This window comes from Rutidosis leptorrhynchoides, chromosome 2 (genome assembly GCF_046630445.1).
Source record: "Rutidosis leptorrhynchoides isolate AG116_Rl617_1_P2 chromosome 2, CSIRO_AGI_Rlap_v1, whole genome shotgun sequence".
Taxonomy (NCBI): Eukaryota; Viridiplantae; Streptophyta; class Magnoliopsida; order Asterales; family Asteraceae; genus Rutidosis; species Rutidosis leptorrhynchoides.
The window spans coordinates 49,769,268-49,783,235 of record NC_092334.1 but is presented as its reverse complement, the minus strand read 5'-3'; the positions used below and the strand labels follow the sequence as shown (position 1 = coordinate 49,783,235).

General features: G+C 34.8%; 1 protein-coding gene across 1 annotated transcript; it reads right to left on the bottom strand.

Moving 5' to 3' along the window:
- Positions 1-9,044: 9,044 nt before the first annotated feature.
- Positions 9,045-13,599, bottom strand: LOC139890849 (kinetochore protein NDC80 homolog). The gene is made up of 5 exons (XM_071873778.1): positions 12,922-13,599; positions 12,094-12,575; positions 10,432-10,678; positions 10,172-10,318; positions 9,045-9,410 (listed from the first exon to the last, which is right to left on the bottom strand). Exons 1-5 carry the CDS (start codon positions 13,573-13,575, stop codon positions 9,198-9,200), a joined length of 1,743 nt encoding a protein of 580 aa, XP_071729879.1. The 5' UTR covers positions 13,576-13,599; the 3' UTR covers positions 9,045-9,197.
- Between the last annotated feature and the right edge of the window lie 369 nt (positions 13,600-13,968).

Below are 13,968 nucleotides of genomic sequence, written 5' to 3'. Positions count from 1 at the left end.
TGTGGAGCCTTCCGGCGAAGAACGGTCGAGATGATGATACGTCTTCGCATGATTCGGGATCTCCCACTCGCTATGGACGTTAATTTATTTTTATTTTTATATTATTTAGGAATTAATAAGTAATTTTAGGATTTAATAAGTAATTATAGGACTTTAAGTTTTTTAACTTTTAATTTTAGGTTTTTAATTGTAATCGTTTTAGGACTTTTTTTTATAAATTTGTAATCGTGATTAGGACTTTTTTTAATAAATTTGTAATCGTGTTTAGGATTTTTAATTATTAATTTTTTTTAATATATAAAATGTGTTACAAATAACATAGTCCTCCAAAATTCACCAGTGGGTCCACCCTAATATCCGCCTTTAGATTTAGAATGTAGAATTCTTCCAACGAAAGAGACCCATTTTTTTCTTTCGTTTTCTTTGTAATGGGGATACCACTTAGAAGTTACATAGTCAGTAACTAAGTGCAAGACATTGTATAGAGTATTTATAACTCAAATCAGCAATTTAAGACTGGGACTGACTTCATCAATCTTTACAGCAATCTCACGTGTTTGTTGCTGAAGATTAATCAAACTTTCCAGATTTTCCACTGAAGTTTTCTTTAAAAGCCGATTTATTGATTTTAATTTGAATATTTCAAAGAAAATAATTAAATCATCTTCGATTTTGTTGCCGGTCAGATACCCGAGACGTGTGAGAACGAATTTTAGGGTTTCAGTTATGTCTTTGTTAGATGGTAAGGGTTTAAGTTTAAATGAGATCTGAATTGAACAATCGTTGAGGTAGGAATTGATAATTGAAACGGCGTGGTTTTGGTACGATCAGTCGGTGACGGAGATCCTATTTTCCTACTTCCAAATTCCGCCTTTTTCACGAATACGTTACGAGAAAAACCACCGGCCGCCGTCCTACGATGGAGAGCTCCGTACCCGACCACCATCTCAGTTCTCCAAAACGATTGTTCAATTCCAATCTCATTTGAACTTAAACCCTTCCGCCGTTTTGTTCTCGAGATTTTTTTGAGTAGAAAGGAATGGGGTAGATAGGAGAGGAATAAATAAGGATGAAAAAGAATATGAGATAAAAATAGCATAAATGTAATCGGCTGAAACCCTAAAAATTCCCTTGTCACACGTCTCGGGTATCCGACTGGGGAATGCGAAGATAATTTGATTATTTTTTTGAAATATTAAAAAAAACAAAAAAAAAAACTTAAGTTTTAATATATTTTATAGGTACCAATTCAATAAATGGAATGCGAAGTCTACAAATAATTGGGGGAAATAGCGGGATAAAGATTAAGTTATTTTTTCTCAAAGTTATTTTTTAACATAACTCGTGATTTCACGTGTTTTGTGAAAGTGAAATAAAATTAGTTTAATCATGAAGGTGGTGGTAGCATAGTAAGGTTCTGGCCTTTCAATGTGGAGGTTAATAGTTCGATTCATTGCAACGATAAAAGTTATTCTCCCTCATGGCTACGGTGGTTCTTCTGCTGTAAGACCCTAATATTTATTGTACATAGAGTATTTATGGTGTACTTAGGTGGGTGAAGCGTGGAACGAATTATTAAACTGGCAGGCTGTTCTGACCTCTGTGGGCGCCGCGCAAGGTTAAGGGTGCGCGCCGCGCACCCCATCTGGGACAGTTTTTCTGTTTCGTTTTAATTAGAGTTTAATGAGGGGCTTTTTGGTCTTTTCACTCGAGGACGGATCTGAGAGCTTATCAGCTGGTTTGGATCCAATTTTGGATCACTTTCACATCCATTTAACACTCTCATCCATTCTTAGAGAGAGAGAGTGTTTTAGAGAGAGAATTGGGGTTTTGGAGAAGAAGAAGCTCGAATTGATCAAAAGCTCGAGTGTTAAAGTTGTTCACCTCGTTCCTAGCTACGTTTTGGTTTTTGTGGTAAGTTCTAACTCCGAATTTCATTGTTTGATTTTGATATTCAAGTTAGGGTTTGAACTTGAATTTGTAGAGAAACCCATTTAAACTCTTGAAGTGAGTTCATTGTTGCTAGTAATCGGGTTTGTTGTTGTTGGTGGAATTTGGGTTGGAAACTGACTTGGCCATGATTTAGGACTTGGAATTGGGTTAAATCACTAGGTTTGGTGATTATGGAAGTGTTGGAACCCTTTTAGTGTATTTGAGAGACTAATTTTGAATTGAGTCAAAATTTGAGTTTATGGGTGATTTTGAGAATGATAAGTGTTTAACACTTGTGTTTGAGTTTAATTGGCGTATTAGGACCATTTTCACTTGTGTTAGTGATTATTGGTTAGTTTGGGGGCATTTCGTGCTTGGAAGTGCAATTGGTCGAAATTGCACTAAATGTCATTTTGAGTTGGTTTGTAAATCCACTCTAAGCATGTTGTTTGTATTGTGATAATGGAATAGGTACTTTCCATTAACGTGTTGCGGATTTGTTCTGTTGCATTCATCAATACGACAAGGTGAGTGTTAATATCCTATGTGCATATGTATGTGTAGGATGGGTGCGGGTCGGGTGAAGTGGTTCTCGGTTATAGAGCTCACTTCACATATAGGTGGATTTGATGGACTTGTGTAATAGGTCCAATTGGCACGGTTGTGCGTTTTGGTTGACCACCTTTGGCGAGGTGCACACTTTGTGTGTACGTTATCACATATGCTTGTGATGTGGATTATACAACCCCAATGGTGAAGGGTTGGTATTGAGTTGTGATTGGAGAAGTGGATCACGTGTGGATGCGGATTCACGATGACGCGTGTAGTTCGGTCATCTTATTGAGGTAGTGATCTCGTGTGGTTGCGGATTCACTAAGGCTCGTGTAGTTCGGCCAACCTCGATGTGTTGAGGTATTGAAGATAGTAATCTCGTGTGGATGCGGATTTACTAAGGCTCGTGTAGTTCGGCCAATCTTCATTTTGGTATTTTGGTATTTGACTTTTGGTATTGGGTTAAAGGGTTAACCTTGGTCGTTTTACGCTTTATTGTTGTATTGTTGTGATGTAGCTAACCCTCAGGGTGTAGCTTATTGGCGTTGTACACACCGTCGTTGGTGTACTTATATTGTTGATGTTGTTAGCTTGTTGTATAGCGCTCGCACGGTATGCTTAGTTAGTTGCTTTATACTTGAATGCTCCGGTATGTGTTATTTGATTATTTGTGTGGCGTGTCCATTTTATACATATATATGTATGTAGTATATTCTCACTCACTAAGCGTTAGCTTACCCTCTCGTTGTTTACATTTTTTATAGATTTGCATGGAGGCGATGGCTCGGGTAAGCGTAGGAACTAGTGGACTCGCGTAGGTTGCTTTAGAAGACGTGCTTTTGGATTGATTAGGATTGGGTAGCGTATCCCCAATCGTCATGCTCGGTCTTTATTTTGTGTTAAAAATCATGTGGTCGAAAACTTGTATTTTGTATGGAAGTCGTAAAACGGCCGATGTGAGTCCGGTGTCGTAAAACTCATTTTATTATTGGAACGTGTTAGTTTTATCTAATATTATGTGTTGTGAAAACCGTTTCGTCTAAAAGTGTCGAGAAGTGGGAGATCATTAAACGAAAAACGGAAAATCCGGACAGAAGCTGATGGGCTCTGTGCGCGCCGCGCATAGCAAGGGTTGCGCGCCGCGCACTCTTCTGTTAAAAAAAACATTTTGCGTATTCGGTTGGATAACGGGTTGGGTCGTTACATCTGCAATGACTGTTTATTGGATACTCATGTTAATAAAATAAAAAATAAAAAATAATAATAAAAATAAAAAACTGTTTAGAACTCTAATCAATAAAAGCAAATTGTGAAAAATTAGTAGTTTAATAATAATTTATTTGTTAATGGAACTTATTTCTGAAATTTCATTGTATAATTAAAACATGACTATTTTAATTTCTTAATAATAATTCTTAGGGTTACCATTCAAAATTTCTAAATTTTATTTATTAGTCATACATCTTACATAAAAATAACATGACCTATAATGTTATCGGAGAAGATCCATCCAAAAAATCATATTCATATTTTATATGGAGTAAATCATAATTTCATAATCATAATTCATAAGTAATATTGATCAAATTACACTAAAGGATGATGTTTTTTTACGAGTAGTTTTTACAAGTCAAGGTAAAAACGAGGGATATAAGCCCACATGTTGCAGTGGGACGGTTGACCTACACGAGTACACGTCGCAGTGCGATGTGATTTAGTAAAATGCGAAAAATTGAACAAAAAAAATAAATAAATAAAAAATAATAAGAGAAACAAAAAAAAAAGGAATATTTGTGGAGAAAGCAAATAAACTAACTCCAAAATTTTTGTATATAATCCATAATAATTATATTATTTTTATTATTATATATGTATTATACTAAAAATATGAGTGTTGATTCGTGAACAATTTTTTTTTTCATACACAACCAAATTAATCTTTAGGACCAATTTACCCATCCCTCCTTACATTATATATGCCTTTATATTTTCTTGATTAAAAGTTAAAAACCCTACCCAAGCAATCGATGAAAATTTCTATGAGGTCTTATCATTATTCTCCCAATAATCAAATCGACAAGTATCGACACACATATATCGATTTTATTCTTTAGATGAATTAGTTGATGTTGCATTTTCGTAGCCGTCCGATGAGTCGATATAATCGGCCATCCTTGTACATCGTACAATCATTATAGATTTTAGAGAGAACACGTACGCCGCTAATCGACTCATTCAGATATAGTTTTTTTACTGGTTCACCGATGCTAATAATTAGAGTTTCATTTTTATTTTGGTTCATTTTAAGATTGTCAATGAACAGCTTGAGCTTGAGTTTTGGTTTGATTTTGATTCTAACAACGTATGTGGGCAGCCCACGCATTGCCGCTGAAATATATTTACAATACATATATCGATAATTGCTATAAAACTCAACGCTTGACATTACATAGATTATTTATATGAATTATACAACACAAACTTAATGTAACAAATAGAAAATAGGAAAAGGGAAATAATAGGTTTTTTTAATGACAACCCTAAAGTTGTCATCATGTAATTTGGACATCAAAAACAGATGTGTACATTAATATGAATTAAATAATTTTGAAATATAACCACCTCATGTTCAACTTTTTTACATTAATATAATTTTTAATGATAACACTTAAAGTTGTTTTTAGAAAAGATAAAATAAAAATAAAAGAAAAAAGAAAGATATTTTTTTTCTAAAAAAAGATTTTATTTTTTATCTTGCAATTAGAACATATAAAAAAATGAAATAAACATTTAAAAGAAAAGTTAGAAATAAACATTTAACATTAACATAAATATAATGATAAGGGGGGAAAATGTCAAACTATAAGTATAATTATGGTGGAAAAATAAAAAAATAGTTTCCGGAGAAAATTAAGAAATAGAAAGTTGGAAGGTAATAAAAGCAAAAATGTATAGATAAAAAAAAAGTGCATAGTTCTAACATGCACCATTATCATCTCCAACAAATGGGCCAATCAGTGGTGAATCTAGGATGAAAATTCAATAGGATCTCAAAAAAAAATTCAAAACTAATTATATTTAAAAGGTAGTTTAGTGGTTGTTTACTTCAAAAAAACTATAAATTTTAAAAATATATAGGGTCCTTTAGTTAAATTTAGTGGTGTCATATACAATTTGAAGAGTACATTGTTCTAAAAAATTTTAAGATAGTGGGGTCATAGGACCCCACCCCTTCAAAGCTAGATTCGCCCCTGGGGCCAACCAACCAACCTACCAATGCATTTATGTATAATGACGTAAGTTGACTATATATCCACATTATTTTGAAAGATTAAATGAATGAGAAAGTTGTAACACCGTACTTTTTACATACACATTTTATTTAAATGAACGTTCACAGCGGAAGACTTATCAATATACACGTCATGTTTAATATGCATAAATATACGGTTACACAGATCACATGTGTTACGTTATTACTACAAACCATTTCAAATATATTATTTATTACAAAAACATCAGAGTGACACTATGTCAAATATCCTCAGTCGCCTTGCTATACCGATCAAAAGATGCTAATACACACCTACAGAGCAAAACACTGTGGGGAGTTACCATAACGCTAAGTGAATGACAATATATAGGTGGACATCACTACAAGCATCAAGCACAACTTAAAGTCGCCGGTCACTAAATTACTTAACGCCATACACAAGATGACCGGCAACCCATAGTTGATCAAGCTAGAATCTACCGATAACCCCCATTACTAAATCACTGGTATAGTCTTCCAGACGTGACGCACTCGTCATTCACACTATACCACAAATCAGTAACTCACGGGCCCAACACTATTACTCGACACTAAGGTAAATAGTGTTGACCTCTTACGCCCAAAAACACTAGGACGTTCACTGGGTGCGCACATAATCACATATGGTCATAGCATGGGTCACAGACTCATTACACAGTCTAAACATAAGCATCGCACTGATCACTGTGTAATCACATCCATAAAGATAGTCTCACTCACCTGAAAGCACAAGTACTTATTCTCCTTTTGTGTGGTTGGATGTTTTGTCTAGTCTCTTGTGTTTGTTGGGCTCTTTTTGTTTAGTTTTGGCCAAAATCGTATCGATTGAATGTTCGATTTTTGAATGTTACGTTCGGTATAGATAGTTTGTTCGATGTTTTCTTTTCAAAGATATTTTTCATTTTTTATATAAGTATTCATTATTTTCAAAACGAAAAAGAAAAAAAATTGAGTACCTAGAAAAAAGTGTAGCAAGGGCGGTGTTCCACCCTCGTGTAACACATCAAATTATGTTGACTTAACATTTTTTATTATTTTATGTCGGAGTTAATCGGTTAACTATGTCACACATAAGAAAATGAAAGAAATAACTGCTTGTATATAAGCTTAGAGGAACCTCTCTCTACCACCAATTGGTTTTAAAGTACTAGAGAACTCTTGCGCTTATATGCAGGACATGTTGGTGGACCTAAATCAATCATACACTTGGTATTAAAAGCTAAGATAGCAATTTCAACTAGGATCATGTTGTTTTTGTGAAGAAACTGAACCGGGGTACAAGAAAACGGTATAACCAGGTGAGTTTGTTTTCTTGGGTGGTGAAAGAGTTTCATGAGAAGAACCTAAACCGGAGTACAAGAAAGCGATATAACCAAATCGGTTTGTTTTCATAGGTGGTGGAAGAGCTTCTTGAGCAACTTGATCGGGAAAGTTGCAGCTATAAAAGGTGGCGTTGAAGGTTTCTATGAGGCCGTTAAAACCTGTTCGTAAAAAGAGACTAACCTGGGACAAGAAATCGGTAGAGCCTGGGGTCAAGGTTTGGTTTCTTGGATGGTGTAAAAGACTCTTTAAACAAGTTTGTAAAAAAAAAAGGAGAAGACACACGGTTGTATGCATTGTGGCTATGGAGGTTCAAATCGAGATGGCTATGGACGTGGCCTGGGAAGAGGTCTGGTGTTCGGGAAAAGTCGAGATGGTGTTGAGCGTGTTCGGAAAAGTCGCGTTATATGTTACATGTGTGGTGATTGAGTGGTATGAATAAATTGATTAAGGGGGTGATTGTTTGGTTAATCAATTTATATCATAATTTAATATTTCTTAATTGTTATGTTTAATTAATTGGTAGCACAGGTTTACCAAGTGTGATGTACGTACGTGACACTTACATGGGTTTTAGTTATGCAATACCAATAGGATCATGTATTCATGTGATAATTAGTGAGCGACATGTATTAGTGGGTACACGATATATTAGGAGTGGTGATGATATATTAGGAGTGGTGATGTAAATGGGTAAGTTTACCGGTATGTAAGTGTATATATAACTCTATTGTAGTATCAATAGAAATGTGGCAAGAGATTTCTCTCTCATCCATATACTTCTCTTATATTTCTTTTAATTTAATATATAGTCTATATCTATATCTATATTTGAGTTGTATGTGAGGACTTGTGATCCAAACATTTAATATATATTTTAACATTTTCAGGCGTTGTGACCCAAACGAATTGATCACAATGGATTTCTAAAGCGGGCATGAATGAATTATATCATTTTGCAAAAAGTGTAAGATTCTTTAATTCAAGAGGCACCACCCCTAACCACCACACTCCTTCGATAAACACACAATCTTCCATTTAATCAATGACATTTTATACTCGGAGGAATCCTCACCGCATAAAAAATTCCTTCTTAAGCTTTCCAACTTTAGCTTCACGTTTCACCTTTGCACGAATTGGAATATCTAGATAGTCGAATGGAAAAGTGTAAATCGAACAATGAAACAACTCGACGAGAGCTTCAAAATTCGATAGGGGTTCACTGATGCCATAAATAACCGTCTTTGTAGCATTCATATGTAAACCACACATAAGTGAGATAGGAAAATAGAATAGGTAATCCCCTTGCTTATGGTTGACATGTGGTAGTCTTTGCCATAACTTAGGCGAGACACCTCTAATTGAATCACGTAATCACTAATACTAAACTAAAATGTTCTATTATTTTGATACAAAATACTAACTTCTAAAATTTAACATTTTTGATATTTATTTGTTAAAATGTACATCTTTTAGATCTCTTTATTTTTTTTATATGCTTCCTGGTCCCAAATTTAATTTCTAAATTTTAATTTTTTTGAGATTTATTTGTTAAAATGTACCTCTTTAAGTTTCTTTATGTCATTAACTTTTACATATAATACTAAAAATAGGTTAAAAACAAAATAATAATAAGAGTAAAACTATTAAAGAAAATAAAAAGTACTGGTAATAATGAAATTTCCTAAACTGAACGTTTTTTATTCCGTGAACTATTAGTGTGGTATGGAGGAAGTAATTTTTTTACAAAGGCAGTGTACAACTCAAATTTAGTATAATTAGATTACAACCTGTTGATACGTAACAAATGAGCATGCTTATAGATTGCTGCTTTCGATACGTGGCAATTTTAGGTGAACCTTCTGTTCTAATATATGATGGCAAAACATAACGATGTTATACAGTCCAACATAATAATGATCCAAAATAACTGTACTTTTTCCCAGATTTAAGAGCATCACAAAAATAAATATAGCAACAAAGAAAAACTTCATAAAGGCAAAGCACATAAGCAGGTTCAACCAACTTTTGAGAGTAACTAACACCAAACAAAGAATTCATCTGTCAAAGCTCGGGTGGGTTATTTGTTGATAGTAGATGTTAACGCTGCCTTGTGAATCTCTGCCACATCAGCAGCAGTTCTTGAAACTGCATCTTTCATCTCGGATATTTTTGAATTAGTATGCTCTTTGTACTTTGACACTGCGTCAATCAATCCCAAAAGTTCTTGAGCGCACATCTGTACTTCATCTTCACCTTCTGCTATTGCTTGTTGTAACTTCGCCTTGGAACTCTACACAAATAAATACTCTGTAGTTTGTTACAAAGTGATGGAAACAACAAAGTTACATAGATACTATATGCTAATTATTTTCGGTCTTCTATCATTCATATGGTTCAACAGCATTCACCTACTTTACTAGAGGTAGCAACACGGGCGGTTAGCAGGTCAACATGAAACCGGGACAAAACGGGTATTTGGTATGGGTTGAGTTGACCCAAACACCTTTTGTTCAAAGTTGTTGACATTTTAGAATATAGGTTTAGGAAAATGCTAATGACAACGCGTTGTCATTAAGAAATTTAGACATGTATATTTTCATTGTACATTTTAAATAACCACCAAATTTTAAGGAAAAAACTACCCTCTAATATACAAATACAAATGTACTACTCTTTTTAAATAAAAATTTTCTTATGTCATTAGCATTTTCCATAAGTTTATGATATATAATTACAAAGCTCATAGAGTTAAGAATAACACATTTTAACGTGATTCTTTTATATTATGCTTCACGCAAAGAAGATAAAACATAACCCAATTCAACCCATTCACAAGTGAATGTGTCAAAATTTCCATTTCACATTCAAGTTGTTCGTACAGTCAAACTACACTCACCTAATATACATATTGGATATCCAACATTATGATCTTCAAATGCCTAATAAAACTCAACTTATTTTGCATGCAGTAATTTGTAAAGTAATTATGATAAGATTTGCTTTATTACCAACCTTAGGGAAAAAAAAAAAAAAAAAAAAAAAAAACCTTACCTCAACAAATTCATGAGCTTCCTTTTCGACAACATCGACCTTATGAGAATCAGCTTCAAAGTTATTGACCAACTGTCTAGCTTCCATTGCACACCTTGACATGTAATCTTGTGTTTCATTCTTTATTGAGTTCAACTCAGTTTCCACCTAACCAAACAATCAGCATAGCTTCATTATACAAAGGAAAATAACTAGTAAAAACTAAATGATTAATCCCTATTTATTAGGATTCCGTTCTTGATTTCATCTAAAAGACTTACTTCATCAATTCGTGACTGAAGCATGGCAATACGATTTCTTTTGGCATCAATTTTTGCAGCAATGTCACGTGCTTGTTGCTGAAGATGAATCAAACTTTCCAGATTTTCCATTGAAGTTTTCTTTACTTCATCACTGAAGGAAGCGAGTACAGGCTTTAATGTTGATTTATAATCCATTCCAAGCACCTCTGAAGGTGTTGTACCTTTGTCGTTCAACTCATACACAATATCATTTCCCAGTTTCAACCTAAAATATCAACAAGAAATCAAGAATACCAGAAATATCATTAGAATGTCAGTTCAAATGATATTGACTGCATTTTATGTTAAAATTGTCCTGATCCCAACTAAGATATACTGATAAGGCAAGGAAATATAATATAATAAACATATGACTATCTTAAATGTTCAATAATTAGGTTGAGTTAAGATGAAAATTCTCACAGCGTGCAACATACTTCCATGTCAATATAACAGAATCAAACATAAACCAGCATAATAATGACCCATTACCTAATGCGTCTATTAAGAAGTACGTGGTTGGGCAACTATGTTAAGTTCGTTACTAGTGTGTCCCCATGTAGATCTTGTGTGTTATACCTTCTAAGGCGTATGATATTATACAGTATTTATTTATTGTTATCTACTGTTTTTTAGGCTAATTTTCGATTAATTTCTTTTGTAGATCAGGTGGCTGGAAAATCTGCACATGAATGTTTTGACAAAATAAATAGTAGTCATTCAACTCCACCTCAACCTCAGTCTCGTTTCAGATCTCGAGGTGTAACAACAAACAAAAGCAACTTGTCTACAAGCAAATTACTCAATTCATCATCCAAGAACTTTAAAAAGCCTCGTAGCCGTAGGCAAAAGAGCCACATGATACAAAGAACTGTAAGACACATGCTTCAAAAACAGTATAGAGTGGAAAAAGACTGTAAAATGGACCTATTTTCAGTTCTAGAACCAACATTAACTCCATCTCATCGGCTAGTTACCACCCCTGCTTGCAACAAGTTTAATGTTGATGTAATCAATAAGTTGAGTGAGGGATCTTCGACAGCTTATAAAAAGAGTCGTTTAAGATTCAGTAGTTTGTACGAAACACCGATTATCAGCCCTCCTGTTTTGAAACAGGTTAAAAATATAACAATATTTTTAATGACAAGTTACATCTAATTCTTGAACTATTTGTAGTGGACATCTCTTTACTCTCTTTGGTGCCTTTTCAATGTTGAAATATTTGGTAGCGAATGAATCGGTGTTCTTGTCTTATGGATCATTATGTGTTTTGACATGTGAATAAAAAACTTAAAACAGATTAAAAAAAAGTGTCGATAGATCAACTCGATCGATGTCCAATGTTAAAACATACATGTTTTGACATGTGAACGAATCTCCTCAAACCTAACCCATCTTGCCACCCTAACGAAGAATGTCTACTAATTGACAACTGGTTGAACATCAAATCACTAAGCAAACATAAATAAATACAAATATATTAAATAGTGGTTCCTTGTGGTCTTTGGGCAGGAGGAGGTGGTTGGTGCGGTTTTGATTGGCATGGATCAGGTTGATCGTAGCCACGGGTTTTATTGCAGCATTTAGATAACAATATCACATAGAGTCGTTATTGAAAAACTTATAGAACACTAAATATACCTCCGAATAGCCTGGTTTCCCTCAATCTGAAGAGCCTGAAGTTCTTTAAGCTTCGTCCCGGCAACAGCGTTTAGATCCCAACACTTTTCTTCCCACTTGTTCCTCTCAATTTCAGCCTCTCCGATATCTCTCTCCACCGCCTGCAACTCACGTTTCATCCTCTCTGCATCTCTCATATTAATTACCTGTTCCTCCACTTTCTTCTTTAGCTCTTCATTCTCCTCACATATCCTATTCCTCTCCTCCACTTTAATTCCCAACTCCTTCTCTTTTTCTTCCAATTGGTTATCCACTTTCACCTCATGTGCCTGCAATTGCTCAATCAAATCATTGAATTTCTTCATATCTTTTTCCATCACATTCTTTTCTTCCACTTTTGATTCTCTTAATGACGGCCCAGACTTCATAGCCTCTAATTGAGCCTCCAACTCCTTCACAGTTTCTGCCATCATCTTCAAATTCTCCTCCTCCGCATTTTTCTCCTATTATCACCATTTTTCAACGCTTAACACGTATTATAATAAATACATCTAAAAGCTCTGGGAGTCGACTTAAACCATTTAACGCCGGGGACGTCGACCTGCCGCCACTCCGTCCCGGCGTTAAACCGATGTTAAATCTCGCCGTTATGCTCCACCGTTGCAGTGATAACGCTGTCTTTCTGTTTTTTTTCTTTTCTTTTTTTTTCTGTTTTAATAATATTAAAAGTATTTAAATAATGAATTTAACACCGAGATTTAACACTAAACGATTTAACACTGGAATTTAACACTGAACGACTCCTAGTACTCTAAAAACTAAAGAGACAAACAATATCTATGTAAATACCTGTTGCAATTTCTCCATGAAACATTCATCTTCCCTATCCATAGCCTCATCATCTCCCCTAATATAATGCAAATAAGTAGTCAGAGTAAAATTGAACATACCATCTCCAGAGACCTGCGACGAACTTTCGAGATGCTGGTTATACATTGCAAGCTCAACTAGCCAATGAAGCACAGCTAAAACACTAGGAAACGAGTGAGGTGTTCCAGGCGCCTTAAAAGCCGATTTATTAATTTTAATCGGACAATTTGAATATTTCAAAAACATAATCAAATCATCTTCAAATTTGTTGCCAGTAGGATACCCTAGACGTGAGAGAACGAATTTTAGGGTTTCAGTTATGTCTTTGTTGGATGGTAAGGGTTTAAGTTTAAATGAGATCTGAAATGAACAATCGTGGAGGAAGGAATTGATGATTGAAACCGCGTGGTTTTGGTACGATCGGTCGGTGACGGAGATGGCGGTGGATGCACGGTGGTGGTTCATACCGGCGGAATGGGCAGAGGAAGGAAGACTGGAGCAAAAACTGGCGTCGGAATCGCGACGGGATGTTGCGCCGGAGAACTGCCATGGATCGAGGGGAGTTGGAGTAGTGAGACGGTGGTCGGGTACGGAGCGCTCCGTCGGAGGGCGGCGGCCGGTGGGACCTCTCATAATTTTTTTTTGTGAAAATTTAGATTTGTTTCCCGCCTTTGGGAATTTGGAAATGGGAAAATAGAATATATGATGAAAAACGACTGTATTTTATAGGCACCAATTTAGGGTGCGTTTGATAAAACTGAATAGTTTAGCGCTGAATGATTTAGAATCTGAATGATTCAAAGTCTCTGAATAAAGTTTGTTCTGAATAAAAATAGGCTGTTTGATAATCATTTATAATGAACGCTATAAACCAAGTAAAATTACCTTATCGAAGTGTAACATGTATAAAATATTCAATATACTTGTTAGTTAAGTGTTCATGATAAGATTTGAGGAAAAAATTACAGAAAATTTAGGCTCTTAACGGTTAAGGGATTCTTTCATCTCTGAATGGTTCAGCACCAG

Excerpts from the sequence above, each read along its gene's own strand:
- LOC139890849 (XM_071873778.1), bottom strand. The coding sequence starts at position 13,575 with ATGAGAGGTCCCACCGGCCGCCGCCCTCCGACGGAGCGCTCCGTACCC. Across the intron at positions 12,576-12,921 it reads TCATGGAGAAATTGCAACAG|GAGAAAAATGCGGAGGAGGA; the intron begins GTATTTACATAG and ends TGGTGATAATAG. Across the intron at positions 10,319-10,431 it reads TTCAGTCACGAATTGATGAA|GTGGAAACTGAGTTGAACTC; the intron begins GTAAGTCTTTTA and ends TTGTTTGGTTAG.